The 15338-nt window shown below is 40.4% G+C and overlaps 1 protein-coding gene across 1 annotated transcript in view; it reads right to left on the reverse strand.

Moving 5' to 3' along the window:
- Positions 1-15338, reverse strand: part of LOC118724369 (ABI family member 3 binding protein) — a 238964-nt gene that overhangs the window by 23155 nt on the left and 200471 nt on the right. Inside the window, exons 57-59 of the mRNA XM_045584034.1 lie at positions 12617-12745; positions 12019-12087; positions 7136-7345 (exon numbers count right to left, since the gene is read on the reverse strand). Coding sequence (XP_045439990.1) covers positions 7136-7345; positions 12019-12087; positions 12617-12745 — 408 coding nt within the window. The remainder of the gene's footprint in view (positions 1-7135; positions 7346-12018; positions 12088-12616; positions 12746-15338) is intronic.

Below are 15338 nucleotides of genomic sequence, written 5' to 3' on the forward strand. Positions count from 1 at the left end.
TTGGCCTTCCGAGTGGGTGGTGGGATGCCCTTGACAGCCTGGGATCTAAATCTATCCCACTGATGTTCGCACCCATTGTTGGGAGCCTCCTGGCAGTAGTTTTTTTTTTTTTTTTTTTTTTTTTTTTTTAATATATTTTATTGATTTTGTACAGATAGGAAGGGAGAGAGATAGAGAGTTAGAAACATCAATGAGAGAGAGTCATCGATCAGCTGCCTCTTGCATACCCCCTACTGGGGATATGCCTGCAACCAAGACACATGCCCTTGACCGGAATCGAATCTGGGACCTTTCAGTCCCCAAGCCGACGCTCTATCCATTGAGCCAAACCGGTTTCGGCTGGCAATAGTTTTTATATCCTTTCTTCCTTGCGGTGCCCGAGGCCAGCTTCCAGGAGGCCATTGGCGTTGTTGGGATCGTGCTGGCGACTCTGGTCTTTGGTGCCTGGCCTGTTCTTCAGAGATTGGATCTGCAGGACTACTGAGGGAGTGAGTGAGTGGCTGCCGCAGGTCTGGTAGGCCGCTGGGATGGGTTGGTCAGCTAAGCAGCATTCTGGCTATGGGAGTGCAATGACCACCAGGGGGCAGATCCTGCATTGAGCATCTGCCTTCTGGTGGTCAGTGCACATCATAGCGACTGGTCGTTCCAGTGGTTCTGGTCATTCGGTGATATGATCGCTCAGGCTTTTCTATATATAAATGGGAATTTTGCACCTACATCTTACATAAGTTATTACGTTTTGTACATACTACTCATCTATTCTTTTTTGACAGTTATCTTTGTATTTGTAAAAAGAAGCTATTCCTTAAAGTCTGAACAGAGAGCCACATAAATTTCACTTAAAGGCATATTTCTATGAGCTTGCAGGGCTAATGAAAACAGAATTTCAGAATCTGAAATATAATTTACAAACTTGTTAAATGGTTTTCCCTGTTCTCGGTTGGGTTTATAACACATATGAAAAGGTCATACAGAGGATTTAAAAATAACCAACAAAAACAAAAAAACAAAAAACAAAACCCCATTCAAAATCAGCTCCATCGGTATGAAGAAATACACAAGTGGTGGGTGTTGGGGAAAGCAGGAGGCTGTGAAGGAGCTGGCGAGTTCCTGAGGATTCTTGTATTGGCACTGACACTGAAGGTAGGAAACCACGAAGTAACTCAGGAGACTTAAAATCACCAATTTTCTTTTGGGAGGGATTTTCATGCTATATTTCAAAATTCTAAAAAGAGGCATGACTCTATGAATAATTTCCTTTGGCTATCTTTCCAAAAGTTCAATAGTAAACTGGAAGGCAACGCCACTGTGTCTGGACACATCAGTGCAACTATTACAGGACCAATGGTTGGTGTTTAGTATTCCTTCCTCAGACTCTTGTTCCCAAGCATTTTTGGTTTTGTTTTGTTTTGTTGTTTTCCAACTCTTTTTGTTCCCAGTTCTTTTGGTTTTCTATTCTAACAGAGGGTGGAGAGAGAGGGAGAAAGGGGAAGGACCCTGAATTCAATAAGCCCTTTTTAATGTCTTTCCTCAGCTGTGGAGGGATATTTACTAGAAACATGTCCTAGTAATTAAATGGGAGTAAACATGATTTTTAAAAAATGGAAACTGCTTGATGGGGAGAGACAGACCAAGCCAATTGCCTTGATCTTAGTCCCAGTTTTCCCATTTGTAAAACGTCAATAATGTCTCTTCATAGTGCTGCTTGTGGAATTAAGTTAGAAACATATATAGCCAGTGCTTATTTGCTCAACATGTGGCACCTATTATTGTTGCTGCTTTTATTATCCCATATTACTTGTGTTTTGAAAATAGGGTCACAAAAATTTGAAAGATTCCATTTGAAAAGATTGAAGTATAATTTAGTTACCAAAAGAACAATTTATATAACATTCCAACTGGTTATGCATAAAACCTACTACCTTCAAAAGACATCTTTGGTTTGGAACATTCGTTGACTATATGTTACCCTTTTAATATTACCCCAGCCCTTAAAACCTGAAACTCTTATTGTTTATCTTCTCTAGTTTTCTTTTGACTCAAAATTTAAGGGATCTATCTATATAAAAGGCTAATATGCCAAGAGTCCCACCGTCTGGGTAATGACATCAAGTAGCAACACCTGGCTTCCTCTTCCTAGTGATGACTAGCCTCAGGTGGAAACATTTTAGACTTTAACCAAATGTCTGTGAAGTGTTTTCCCTTGCCTCATCTGAAGTAGGTAGAAAGGAGACTTGATGGAATCCTATTTTCTTTTCATTAGCCAAAAAATAGAGATTTAGAAACTTGACTCGACTGAAAAGAAGTAAGAAATGTTGGACCTTGAAAAGACTTCAGGTTTTCTCACTGTGCAGGATATAATCAAACACTGCTGCAGGTAAATATTTTACCCTTTGTTCTCCCTGTGTGAAGCATAATAATAATGTGCTTCGTGTTGATAGTTACTGCTGTGTCCCTGACAATTATCTGAAAGAGAAGTTGGGGTGCTTCAATGGGCAGGAGAAAGTTTAGCTATATCAGAAAGCAGGTCTAATTAATCAAGTTTATTCTATATCTATAAAAGGCTAGGTTGACTCATGTATAAGCAATACATTAAAGCTCTCACTGATGCAAATCACATGAGTGTGTTTTGATCTGCCATTGTTGATGGTGAATTTGGTTGTTTTTGTTGACACTCTAAAGCTGAAAAAAAGCAGCAGAATCACACAGAAGTAACAATGGTGATTAAATATGATCATAATAGTGATCTGGGTAGATATAATTCTCCCTCTGTAACTGAAGTTGCCATCATATTCAGAAATGAAGATGGAGGACCTCCTTTAGAAAGGGATTTCCTCATTCATTGTAAACTAGATCCCAATAATATGAATGCCACTAAAATGAAACAAATCAGTATCCTGTTTCATACATTAGATGCAATGACATATCCTATTCTTTTTCCACATGGTGAAAAAAGGCTGGGGAATAAATATTGCATTAAGACTCAGATACAACAGTGTAATTGACAATAATACAAAATTCAATGGATCATGCCGAAAAGAAAAATTTTCTCATCAAATTTCTTAATAGTATTATTTCTTCGGGAATGCCGTGTCATAAATTAGAATTGAAAGTAGGTGCAATCACCATGCTATTGAGAAATCTTAATAATAAATGGGGTCTTTGTAATGGTACTAGATTTATTATCAAAAGATTGTGATTTAACATAGTCAAAGCCAAAGTATTAACAGGTTCTGCAGAAGAGAAGTTGTTCTGATTCCAATAATAAGTTTGTCCCCATCAGACACTGGCCTTAGTGTTAGAATAAGTTTAATCAGCTGATACTGGTTTGGCTCAGTGGTAGAGCATCAGTCTGTGGACTGAAAGGTCTCAGGTTTAATGCCGGTCAAGGGCATGTGCGTTGGTTGCGGGCACATCCCCGGTGGGGGGTGTGCAGGAGGCAGCTGATAGATGTTTCTCTCTCATTGACGTTTCTAGCTCTCTATCTCTTTCCCTTCCTCTCTGTAAAAAATCAATAATAAAAAAAAGAATAAGTTTAATCAATTTATCAATCATTGTTTTCATCAATGTTGTTTTTATATCATGTTTTTCTTTTTATATCATGTCTTTGTTGTTGTTAGATCATGTTGTTATTGTTTATTTATTAATCAATTTATATTTTTCATATACCTGTTACTAATTTTCTTTCATCTTTGACACTTCTAATACAAAGAAAGGGTGAATTGTAATATTAAAATATTTCTTTTAATTAATTTCCTTTCAATGTGCATGAATTTGTGCACCAGGCCACTAGTGATTTAATACCATTTTAGTCCTAAAAGTCTGTAGTTTTCAAAATGAATCTAGAAATTACATTAATAATTAAATAGAGCCGAAGCCAGTTTGGCTCAGTGGTAGACTGTCGGTCTGCGGTCTGAAAGGTCCCAGGTTCGATTCCGGTCAAGGGGCATGTACATTGGTTATGGGCACATCCCCGGTAGGGGGTGTGCAAGAGGCAGCTGGTCGATGTTTCTCTCTCATCGACGTTTCTAGCTCTCTATCTCTCTCCCTTCCTCTCTGTAAAAAATCAATAAAATATATTAAAAAAAATAATAATTAAATAGAACTCTAAGAATTCTCGCTTTTTGAATGTATATTTTGGGGCTTTGTAAATATATCTTTTATTTTTAATATTTTAGGTGATAATAGCTTTTAATAAATCCACCAACATTATAAAAATGGAATGTTAATTTTGGAATGAATATTTATAGACACACTCTGAGTATATTTCCGAAGGTAAAGACAGTCTCTTAAATTTATGCCCATATTTCTTCTTTTCAAATATGAGGTTTTGTTTATAATTTCATTATTAATAAAGACATAAGAAAATCTGTAAAGAACTAACTCTGAATAATTGATCTATTTTTCCCTCTTCAAATTGTTTTATTGCCCTATTATGAAAAAAATGTACCTAGTAGAAAAAGTTATTTATTATAAAGTTTGGGAATACCACTCTAGTCAATAGAGCATAAAAACAGTAATGGTGATACTATTTCTCCCTGTCTTACTACTTTGACCACTGACAAACATTAATTTAACAGCTGCTGACTTATGCTGGGCATTCATTCTGTTTAATTTTATCCTCAGGATAAACCGATAATGATGAGTGTCATTACAAATAAGGAAGCTAAAGTTCAAAGAGGCTAACTATATACCCAAGTTCCATGTTTAGAACACAGCTGGTCTGGAATTTAAATGGATGTCAGCACACTCTTGGCATATCACAAAGCAACACCTTATAACTAACTTAACTTTAAGTTACCAAGGACCCCAGCAGTGTGTGGCCAACTTCTTAGGTCACCTATTTTTATATTAGTGTTGAAGGGACATGTAGAAGCAACTGAATTTGAATGTATTTACTAGAGGTGAATATGCACGTGTCTGTCAATTAAAAGAAAGATTATTGACAGAAGCCAACACATGTAATAAAGAATGTGTTTCACTCTCTTTCTGTTCTCTTTCTCAATCTTTTCCTTTCATATCATTTTCAGTGATAGGAGAATTAATTTCTATAAGATCTGAACTGCTGGTTTGTTTGAAAGCAAGATTGCATTTAAATTAACAATTTAAAAATAAACAGAATTGAAAAAAAAATAGAACAGACCATTAGGGTATACCATCTGTCCAACATTTAAATACAGGCCAGATGAGTAATGGTTAAATATGGAACTATTTTTTATGTAGAAAATATTATAGCTAATGAGATGTGGTCCTTACCCATGAAACCTGTTATTTAAGTCTGTTATCTTATGAAAGATTTCAAACAGCCCATTAATATTTGGTAATAGTGTTCCAAAAGTAATTGGTTAGAATACTTTGAGATTATTAGCTTATATCATTTATAAAAAAATGTTACATAATGAACCAGAAAGAAAATAATTCTCTTAAAAAAACAAGATATAATTGATATACACAAGTGAATATGTATTAGATGTATTAGGTCAGTGATTTTTGACATTTTTCATCAGATGGCACATATAAACTAATTACTAAAATTCGGTAGCACACCAAAAATATATATTTCTTTACCAATCTGACAAAAACAGGTACAATTTTGATTTATTAAAAAATGCTAATTACCTACTCTTATTATGTGATGTGACTAATAAGATGAAACTCTTATTATGACCTATGTACTTATGATTCAAGACAGGGCCTTCACACTGGATGGCTGTTGTGTTAGCTGTTGTCATTTTTTAATTGGACAATCTTGGGGGAAAGATGTCAGTGCTCCTGACTGCATGTTTTTAAAATTGTTGTGGCACATTAGATGAAAATTGTTCTATTAGATTATTAGGCCTAGTAGACTAACCACTTCCAGCTTGATGTCCCACATCTTTAAGGCAAATTAAATTTTATAGGTCATTTGGTTTTGTGAGAATTAAACCTCAGACTACCACAGGAACTTCTTATTAGCACAGTATATGGATTGAAAGCTTTGAACTTTTTAATACATGTAGATAATCAATACTTAGAGATTGATTTATTTTTTGATGCTGATTTAGATATTGACTTAGCACCAATGGGCACAGTCCCAAGTAAAGAAGCAGGACTAGGCAAGTCCCCAGGAGCCATGGGTAGTGGCTGGTTTGCTCTCAATACAAAGGTAAGCTTTGCATGAGAAACAAAATTTACAAAATATGGTTTTTAAAAAAGTCAGCTAAGTAAAGAAGAACAAAAGTCAGCTAAGTAAAGAAGAACACAGCAGGTATATCTCCTCAGACAAACTGGGAAACTCCAGTGTAAGTACACTGGAGTTTCCCAGTTTGTCTGAGGAGATATACCTGCTGTGTTCTTCTTTATTCATAGAAAACATTTTTGGCAGAGCCTGAAATGTGCACTCCCCACCCCTCTGTGTAGGGATTTCTACTCCCGACAATTTCTTAGTGAGCTCCCCGTGGCCTGTCCACCTGCCCCAGGCATCCGAACAGGGACACAGGGACGTGGGCAGCAGGAACCTTGCACACGCAGGCTGTACTCTCAAGCTGATCTTTTCAGCTCCTCTCCAGTTTGATTATTCTGTTAATTATGAAGAATTAAATTCCCATCTAACAAGTTCAAAGAATGACTCGGGATTTCTGAAGGAAATAGGTGGGTGGATAGCAGAATAAAAGTTTCAGGAGATAAGCAGAAAATTGACTGGAATAGAATTGTTAAAACATGTACCCTTAAATGATGGAAAAAACATTTTAGCTTGCTTGAAAGTTCTAGGTTTACCCAGAAACTGGGTTGGTGAAAGGAAAACTCATTTCAATATGATCATACGTCAGTGGCAACATCTCATATATTATCTGTAATTTTCTGGGTAATGAAAAATCTAGATAAATCTCCCCGTTAGGAAAGAGTTATAAGAGGAGACGAAAGGGTGCAACTTAGAGAGATCGGCTAAGGATGATGAACAGGGAGCCCACAGCCAGGACAAAGATGATCTTTTCCCATCACATGAACGTGCCGCAGGGACAGCAGAACTCGGCACGGACTCGCTGCTCCTGAGCGCGGACTCGCTGCTCCTGAGCGCGGACCCACAGGCTATCTGTGACGCAGGGTTCCGCAGCCCCTCTGCAGCACATTAGTAACAGTCCTATCCAGCTCTTACCAGTGACAGTGTCATTGAGTGGCTTTTCCCAGTCCAAGATGACAAATGAGGGGCATCCTTCCACGGTGACCACAGTGAGGTTGGAGGGTGGGTTCTGCGGCGGGCTGGTGGCATTCCCCTCTGTGGGCTCCTCTTTGGGGAACCGTTTGATGGAGTCAGTGATGGAGCAGGGCCTGTCGTCAGCTTTTGTAATGTATTTCACATGAGGCCCTAGAGAGGGAGAGAAGATTCTGACATTTAGCATTTTTTTGAGTAAAGTTGGCGGAAGGTGAACTAATAAATATAATTGCTTGAGGACATTTGGTCTCACATTAAGAGCAGCTAGAAGGAAGCAGTGAAGTGGATGGTTCAGAATTGTGAAAATCCTGTCTCTAGGATACATGATATGGATGTTTGTTAATTTACTTTCTTAGATAGTTTAGTGTGTGCTAATATCCAAAAGTAATTTGTCCCCCCTGAGCATGGTTTAAACCTCGTAATTTATGTGGCATGGGAAAAAAATATTCAAAAGGGTCTTGCCTCAGTTGTGGGCAATAACAAGCCCTACATTAGACACAATTCTGGTCCCACCTAATAAATATGGCAGCTAGGCTCAGAAAGATCAAGTGGTTTCAAATAATTTGCCTACACCCAGAACATATTTTAAGTATAAAAACATATCCAGAAACCAACAAGATGAAATTAACAGGAAAATATCTCCCATAATGAAGAGAAAAATAAATAATTTAAAAACCAACCTAGAACTTTCTAAGTGTTAGAATCATTAGACAAAAGCAATAAAGCAGTTATTACTACTACTAGAGGCCCAGTGCACAAAATTCGTGCACAGGCAGGGTCCCTAGGCCTGGCCAGAGATCAGGGCCAATCTGTGGGGTGACTGGTGGGGCAATTGGGGGGACCCACGCTGGCACCTGCCTTGGCTGGCCTGGGGCCTGAGGGCTGGGGGCAGCTCCTGCATTGAGCATCTGCCCCCTGGTGGTCAGTGTGCATCATAGTGACTGGTAGTTCTGCAGGTCAGTCTATTTGAATATTAAGTTTTTATTATCTATAATAATAATATGATAATTAAACTGGGCATCCTTTCAGATGACCTTCCAGATGAAGCTGGGGCTGTGAGGGAAGCCTGGGTCATGGGTGCCAGAGGGAAGCCAGTGCCGGCAGCTGGGGGAAGGAAGGCCAACTCTTGTATAAATTTTGTGCCTTGGGCCTCTAGTACAGGATAACCCACATGGTCAAAAGTTAAGACCTGAAAGATATAAGAGACCCACATCAATTTCATACCAAAGTAGAAATAAAAGGGAATGTTCTCAACCCAATAAAGGGCATTTATGAAAGCTCTACAGGTAACATGATATCTAGTGATGAAAGAATGAATGTTTTCCCCATAAGATCAGAAACAAGAAAAAGATGTCCATTCTCACTATATCTATTCAATATTTTTACTGAGGCTCCAGCCTGTACATTGAGGCAAGAGAATAGTTACTCAAAATGGAAAGGAAGAAGTAAAATTTTACTCTCGGTTAATACGATTCTGTATGTAAAAACCAATGTATTTATAAAAACTTGACTAAGTGAGAGAAACCAAGATGGCGTCATAGGTAAACACCTAAACTGCAGCCTTGCACAACAATTTTAAGACTACAACTAAAAGATAGAATGGACATCATCCAGAATCACAGGAAAGCTGGCTGAGTGGAAATTCTACAACTAGAAGGAAAGAGGAAAGCACACGGAGAATCAGAGGAGATGCAAAGGACTGAGGTATGGAGACATGAGCACAGAGAGGAAGGGCGGCTGAGTGCCTGACTGGCATTCTCTGGCAGGAGAGGAAGGGAAGCCCCCAACTGGACTGAATCCCAGTTCCGACTGCACTGAACCCAGCTTCAGCCGAAACACTGTGGACCCAGGCTTATATGGGGAGAGTCTGGACTGTCAGGTAAAGAGAAAGGCACATGGGTACTCGGGAAAGTAGCGGTGGGCAGGGGTCTGTAGATGCGTGCCTGAGTGTGCTCAGAGAAGACTGACGGCTGAGGTTGCCACTAGCTCTCCCTAGCGGAAGGGATTCAAAAGCTCCTGACTGCACTAAACCCCAGTTCCAACTTCACTGAACCCCAGTTCTGGGTGAGACTGGGGGAATCTGGACTGTCAGATGGAAACTCAGGGGAGCCGCAGAAGGCAGAGGTCTGGAGGCATGTGCGCAAGGGCAGGGCTGACAGGAAGCCAAGACTGTCTGCTCAGCCCTGAGACTGCCCCATCCAAGCTGAGCACAGAGGATTTTGCAATTTTGCAAGTCTTGTCCTATAAGGCTGTCTCCAGCACAGGTCTCCCGGTGTAGACACAGCTGATACACATAGCCAATTGGCCTGGAGGTCAATTCCTCCCAGTGATGCCAACAATAATCAAGACTTAACTACAGGTGAAACCAGTTTGGCTCATCAGTCTGCAGACTAAAAGGTCCCAAGTTTGATTCCGGTCAAGGGCATGTACATTGGTTGTGGGCACATCCCAAGTAGGGGGTGTGCCGGAGGTAGCTAGTCGATGTTTCTCTCTCATCGATGTTTCTAGCTTTCTGTCCCTCTCTCTTCCTCTCTGTAAAAAAGAAAAAAAAAAAAGAAAAAAAAAATATATATATATATATATTGATTACAGCAAGGCTGTACACACAGACCACAAAGGGGTGCACCAAGAATGTCCACTTCAGGTGACTGGGGAGGCTGACCTGACCCACTGGGCCATATAGAAAACCTAGCACACAAAGCTACCCTACCAACTCAGGGAAGCAGCAAAAATGCAGAGACAAAGTAACAAATCACAAATGAAAGAAATGGAGGAAAATAAACAACCGGATATAGATGGAAGATAAAGACATGGAAATATATTTGTTATTCTTAGTCATTAGGGGTATGCAAAGTGAAATTACAATCAGATACTACTACAAACCATTACAATGGCTGAAATGAAAAAGACTGACCACACCAAAGGTTGGCAAAGACCTGTGGAAACTGGAACTTTCATATGCTGCTGACAGAAGAGTAAAATAATACAACTACTGTGGCAAACTGTTAGACCACAGTAGTGGCCTAACAGTTTGCCAAGCAGTTGTATTATTTTTAAAAATTATATATATATGTACATATAATCTAGCCATTCCTCTTCTAGGAATTTATTAAAAAGGAATGAAAACATATGTCTACACAAACTTATGAATGGTCATAGAAGCTTTAATGGTAATATAAAAAAAAATAGAGATAACCCAAATGCCATAAATAGGATTAATTAAATTATTATATATCTATTAGAGGCCCCAGTGCACCAAATTCTTGCATGGGGGGGAAGGGTCTCTCAGCCCGGCCTTCATCCTCTCCTAATCCAGGACCCCTCAAGGGGATGTCAGGCCTAAATGGGCAGTCAGACATCTCTCTTGCAATCTGGGACACTGCATGTACCAGTGACCATACTTTTTATATAGGTGAAAGGCATCTTGCTGTTGTATGGGCAGCTACATTTTTTTGGCCTTGATTATAAAATGTAATACAAAACATGATCCTTCTGAGGCAGTAGTACCATTTCCCCCATCTTATGGGTGGAAAAACTGAAGCAGAAGAGAAGTTAAGTAATTGGCTTTGTTACACAGTTATAAGTGTCAGAATTGGGGCTGACCACAAAATATACAAGCCATTGTCCATGCACATCATCGCATCATCCTGTTTTTTTTCAGTGTATCCTTGCCAGGTTTTAATTTTTAAATCTAAGAGACTGTTCCCAATATATAGGGTAGGGTCCTCAGGCCTGGCTGGTGATGGGGGCCATCTGTGGGGCAATTGGCAGGTGGGTTTTTAGGGGAGATCCTTGCTGGCACCCTCCTTGGCTGGCTGGCCCATCCCCCAATCACCACCATTGGTCGCTTTCCTCTGGAGTGGGGTGACGGGGGCAGCTCCTGTGCTGAGTGTCTGCCCCCTGGTGGTCAGTGTGCATCATAGGTAGCCACCAGTTGTTCTGCTGGTCATTCCTCAATTTGTTTAATTTGCATATTAGGGTTTTATTATATAGAATACAATATAATACTAGGCAGTAATGAAAAGGGATATTAATAAAAGCAGCAACATGGATAAATAATTATGCTAAGTGAAAGAAACAAGACTTTAAAAAAAGAGTTCAGACATTGATATAAAATTCCACAAAATACATACTAACCTATAGTATAGCAGATTTGCTGTTACCTAGGGACTAGAGGTTGGGTGGAGGAGTGAGAGGGATTATAAACTTTTGTAAGTGGTATTCATTGTCTTGATTGTGATGGTGGCTTCATGGTATATACATATGTAAAAAGTTATCAAGTTATATACTTCAGGACAAAATATTACAAAAGGAAATACTGGGCTCTGTATCATATTATATCTCTCCTGTGTTAGATAAGATTGCTGTTCAAAAATATCCTCTATATCCAGGAAAGGCGTATACTTCGCAATTCTTGATGTGAGCATTGCTATGTGACTTTCTTTGGCCAATAGATATTGGCAGGTATAACACAAGAAGGAGCTTAAAATATGATGGTGTATTTGGATTCCCCCTCCCTTGACTTTGTGTAGTCCTGAGAATGGCTTCTTTTGAGTCAGTGTTGGTCCTTCATCCTAGAATGAACAGATGAGGAAAAGCCCATCCTAACCCACAAGAGGCCCAGCAGAACCACTCAGCCAAGAACATCCTACATTAACTGACCCCCATTTGTTAATATCATCATAAAGCTGACTTGTAAACATATGAGAAGTAAATCCTTATTATGGTATGCCACTGAGATGTTGTGGTGTCTATTACATAGCAACTTCTGACTGATACACCCACCTAACAGCCTTGTCAACATTAAGATTTGAAGCCAGACATACCTACGAATCTGGGTTTCCCAAGAGGATCAGTTTCTCTTGTTGGACTTGAGCTAAAGTCAGTCGTATCACCTGAGAAGGGAGTATAATAAACAATTTTGGCAAAAGATAAAGCTTCACAATACAATAAAAAGTAGTAAAGACTATAAATATTTAATATGCCTCCTAGTCAGTTATTCACAACTTTGATTTTCATTATTTTATTATTCACATCAACTGCAATAAATTGTGTCCTGCTTTAGGCATTCTACAGTGTAATAAATAAAGCTTAAAGTTTACAACCAAGAAGCTAATGCTTATTAATAAAATAAGGCATATGTAATTATAATGATGTGATTTAGTAAGAAACACTAGGTAATATATATTTCTCAGGAAGACTTCCCTGAAAAATTTAGATACTTTCCTCTATGTTTGTGAAGGGAAGGAGTATATTCTATGCTGAAGCATTAAAAATAAGTATTATGTTAAAATTAAAAAGAATCATATTGATGATTAGGTTAAGTAACAAAGATGATCCAGAGCCGAGACTCTTCCCCTCCTAATTTGAAATCCTTGAGTATCTTGTAGCTAGTCTCCAGGAGGATGTGACTGACATACTAACCAAGATCTTCTCCTGAGGCGGGAGCTGTTGGATCCTTTTTGTCTGACTCTGTTCTCTCTGAGGTGGGTCCAGTGGGCCTGAGTGTTGCCGGCAGGGGTGGGGATGTTCCTAGGCCTGATGAAATGATCCCTGAAATGTAGAGCCAAAGCATCAGGCTTTAGAAGAGCATTGCCCAGTTTCCCATTTATTTACTCAATGCATGTTTATTAGGCACCTTACCATGTAGCTTGGCACTATGTGCCAGGCTAATATCCTTGATCAAGAGGGACATATGAGCCAAATATTTGGAATCATTACTAATATTGTGAAAGAAGTGGCTAAAGTCACAGAGAGGGCAAGGGAAAGGAATAGTAATATCTACGAGGAAAGGTGAAGGGTTTTGTGGAGGGGGGAGGGAGGTAAGAATGCCTTCACAGAGGCTGTGATAATAAAGAAGCCATCAGTGGATAGGTACGAAAGCTGTATTTGAATCAGAGGTTGCAAGAAGAACCATGTCAGGGAAGCATGTAACCATTTGGTGTTTTTAATTTGAAGGGTGAGAGCCCACAGTGCTGAAGGGTGGCTGTGGTAACAGAGATAGGAGGGCAGGGAAGGCAGATCATGAAGAGCCATGCACTACGGATCTGCACAGTATGTTTAGGCAGCAAGGAGCCACTGGAAGGCTTTCAACCAGGAAACAACTGGATCAGAGAAGAGGATGAATAGTTAGGCTGCAAGGCTAGTGGCAGAGAGAGAAGAGAGGAGACAAAGCAGTTGTGCAGGCAGGGGCAGGCGAGGTGAACTGCCGCAGAAGCAGTGAGGCGGGATGGAGGGAATTAGACATGATTGATGTCAAGGAGATGGCATAGCCTGGTTGGGAGGTTAAATAGAAGGCATAGGAGACGGCTGAAGAAGAAGCAAATGCTTTTGAAGGTAACATCTGTGATTCTGGCCTAGTAGCCAGAACAGTACTACTATAAGCCAGTGTCTCCTCCACTAAAAACACCAATAAATCTTCCAAACCGGATCCATCCCCAGGTCTAGTCCAGTCTGGGTGCTTAGAGTAGGTTGGGGGCTACATTGGATTTTACAGTCCTCCTGGGAAAAGGGATCATTCTCAGACAATAAAGAGTCAAGAGCACAGCACTGACCCAAACATCATGGCCCAGCATGAAACCAGTACGAGTTCCAGCAACCCCAGCAGACTCATGCTCCTCCTGGTCATGGTGGGACCGGGCCACCATGAGATGGTGAGCAAAAACCAACAGAAGTTGCATGCAGCCTGCACTTTTACTTTGTCAAGGGGAGAGGGACTCTGAGGTCTCGGCAGCTCTGCACATAGGGGCAGTGGAGGATCTACACGGCAACCTCAGACAGTGCTCACAGGCACCCAGAACAGTTTGCTGGTTCCTGAAGACAGGGTGCACTTTCTGTAATCAGTCCAAAATTGTACAACTGCTCTTCTTGTGTTTGGCTCCTTCAGGTAGCCATTTCCTTTGAATGAGAGGTGGGTAGTACGAGGGGGATGAGGTGGGGAACCAGAGTTGACCTCAGAAATGGATGTGTTTGTGGTTCTTCTTCAGGTGGGTTCCCAAGCTTTCTATGGGGGACTCTCAGACATCACTTTCAGTCTGACTCATCCAATTTGACCCCAGGTTACAATTAATGAGGGGTCCCAGATGTCCTCACTGCAGCCATGCCCTGGGCCTTGACTCAGGAAGGCTCCAAAACGTGTGTGAGGAGCTAAGTCCTCCGTCAGCTCATGGAAACATGATCGAGAGGCCACTGTGCACAGGATACATCCATCAGAAAAGCTTCTCTATCACAGCACCCTACCGTTGTCCCAGGAAAAGAGTGACATCTATTCCCCTTCATGTAAACCCCTCACCCTTTCATCATTCATTAGCTGTCCAACATTATTATCTTGATTCCACCTAGAAAAGATTTAGGAAGTAGAGATGGCAGAGAGGAAGGAGAGGTGGGGAATATGCTGTGATTTGCTGGCAAGCCCAGTCAAAGAGAAATGAGGTATAGCTTTGCTCTGAACCAGTTCAACTTTCACTAATTCTTTATTCCACCCATTTATTCAGTCAGTGAAAATTTATCAAATATTCTGTAGGAGCCACACACAAGATTTAGTTCTGGGAATTCAGAGAAAATGTGCCAAGGACTCTGTTCCCACAGAATTCCTGGTCTAGTAGGGGAAGACAAGTGTGTAAACAAACAGGCATAACACAGTTTGATGTTTTCTCTAACAGAGGTGTGTATCAAGGGCAAGCAGAACAGAGAAGCAATGCTAAGACTGCTTTGGGGAGTTGGAAAAGGCTCTTCCTTAAGAAAAGAGTGAAGTGTGAGCATCCCAGGTGGCTTGGAGGGATCTTTCCATGGGAAGGAAGATAACACATGCGAAGGCATAGAGGTGAGAGGCAGCTTGACTTCAAAATTATACCCCTGCCTTGTGGCTTGGCCTAGAGCTGCTTATATTTTAGTCCCTCATCTTGTCTCTACTACCTAACACTGGAGCCAGTATAAAGGCTGGTGGATAGGGGAGCTTTCAACAAGATGGGTGGGATTTCATTTCAGAAGACAGGATGAAAGGCTGATGACATTTTCTATTCAGAGAAATCACATTTTCTATTACCCCTGGTGGGTTGGCAACCTTCAACATCTTGCCCCAAATAATCCACTCCTGGAAGGGCCCCAGTCAGCCTCTGTCTTGGCTCCAAGCAGATGCATTGGCTGG

The sequence above is a fragment of the Pipistrellus kuhlii genome, unplaced genomic scaffold (genome assembly GCF_014108245.1).
Source record: "Pipistrellus kuhlii isolate mPipKuh1 unplaced genomic scaffold, mPipKuh1.p scaffold_m20_p_2, whole genome shotgun sequence".
NCBI classification, from domain to species: Eukaryota; Metazoa; Chordata; class Mammalia; order Chiroptera; family Vespertilionidae; genus Pipistrellus; species Pipistrellus kuhlii.